The sequence below is a fragment of the Gavialis gangeticus genome, unplaced genomic scaffold (assembly GCF_001723915.1).
Source record: "Gavialis gangeticus isolate Ggan-Ray unplaced genomic scaffold, GavGan_comp1, whole genome shotgun sequence".
Classification (NCBI taxonomy): Eukaryota; Metazoa; Chordata; order Crocodylia; family Gavialidae; genus Gavialis; species Gavialis gangeticus.
Window position 1 is genome coordinate 136593 of NW_017728960.1, and position 581 is coordinate 137173.

At 57.5% G+C, this 581-nt stretch overlaps 1 protein-coding gene across 3 annotated transcripts in view; it reads left to right on the forward strand.

Moving 5' to 3' along the window:
- Positions 1–6: 6 nt before the first annotated feature.
- Positions 7–581, forward strand: part of ANP32E (acidic nuclear phosphoprotein 32 family member E) — an 11207-nt gene continuing 10632 nt past the window's right edge. For 2 of the 3 annotated variants that reach the window (XM_019515233.1, XM_019515313.1), the window contains exon 1: positions 7–98. In XM_019515233.1, the coding sequence (XP_019370778.1) occupies positions 45–98 (54 nt within the window). In that variant the 5' untranslated portion in view covers positions 7–44. Of the gene's footprint in view, positions 99–447; positions 556–581 lie in introns of those variants that run through there. The other variant, XM_019515383.1, reaches the window with a different exon arrangement.

Below are 581 nucleotides of genomic sequence, written 5' to 3' on the forward strand. Positions count from 1 at the left end.
CGGGGGGCGGCGGCCCAGCTCTCCGTGCCCGCGCGGGCTCGGCCATGGAGATGATGAAGCGCGTGGTGCTGGAGCTGAGGAACCGCGCGCCCGAGAAGGTGAGCACGGGGCCGCCATGTCGCGGCGGTGCCCGGCGCTGCGCGTGCCCCGAGCCGGCATGGAGGAGCCCCGGCCCCCAAAACAACCCTCCTTGGGGTGCTCCTTACTACGTATTTGTGCCTTATGGTGCATTCTCCTAATTATTCATTCCTCTGACCATGTATTATTATTATTGTTATTATTATTGCAACGGTAAGATTTTTTTGGACTGGCCAAAGGCTTTTTCTGCCCCCTCCGCGCTTCTTTTAGAAAAGTGAAGGAGGGCTCAAAACCGCTCCACTGGCATGGGCTCGTTGTGATCGCTGTTGCGGACATCTGTTCTCGTTATTCGGCTGATTTGGGGGAAATTAGGAACTTGCTTTTCTTTTCCGCCTCCCCCTTTTTTCTTCTGTGAACTCCAAATCTGGGTCACCCACCGCGATGCGCCCGCCATAAGTTTCTCGGTTGTGTTTGGGGGTGAGTTTGGGGGGGGGGGGGGGGGG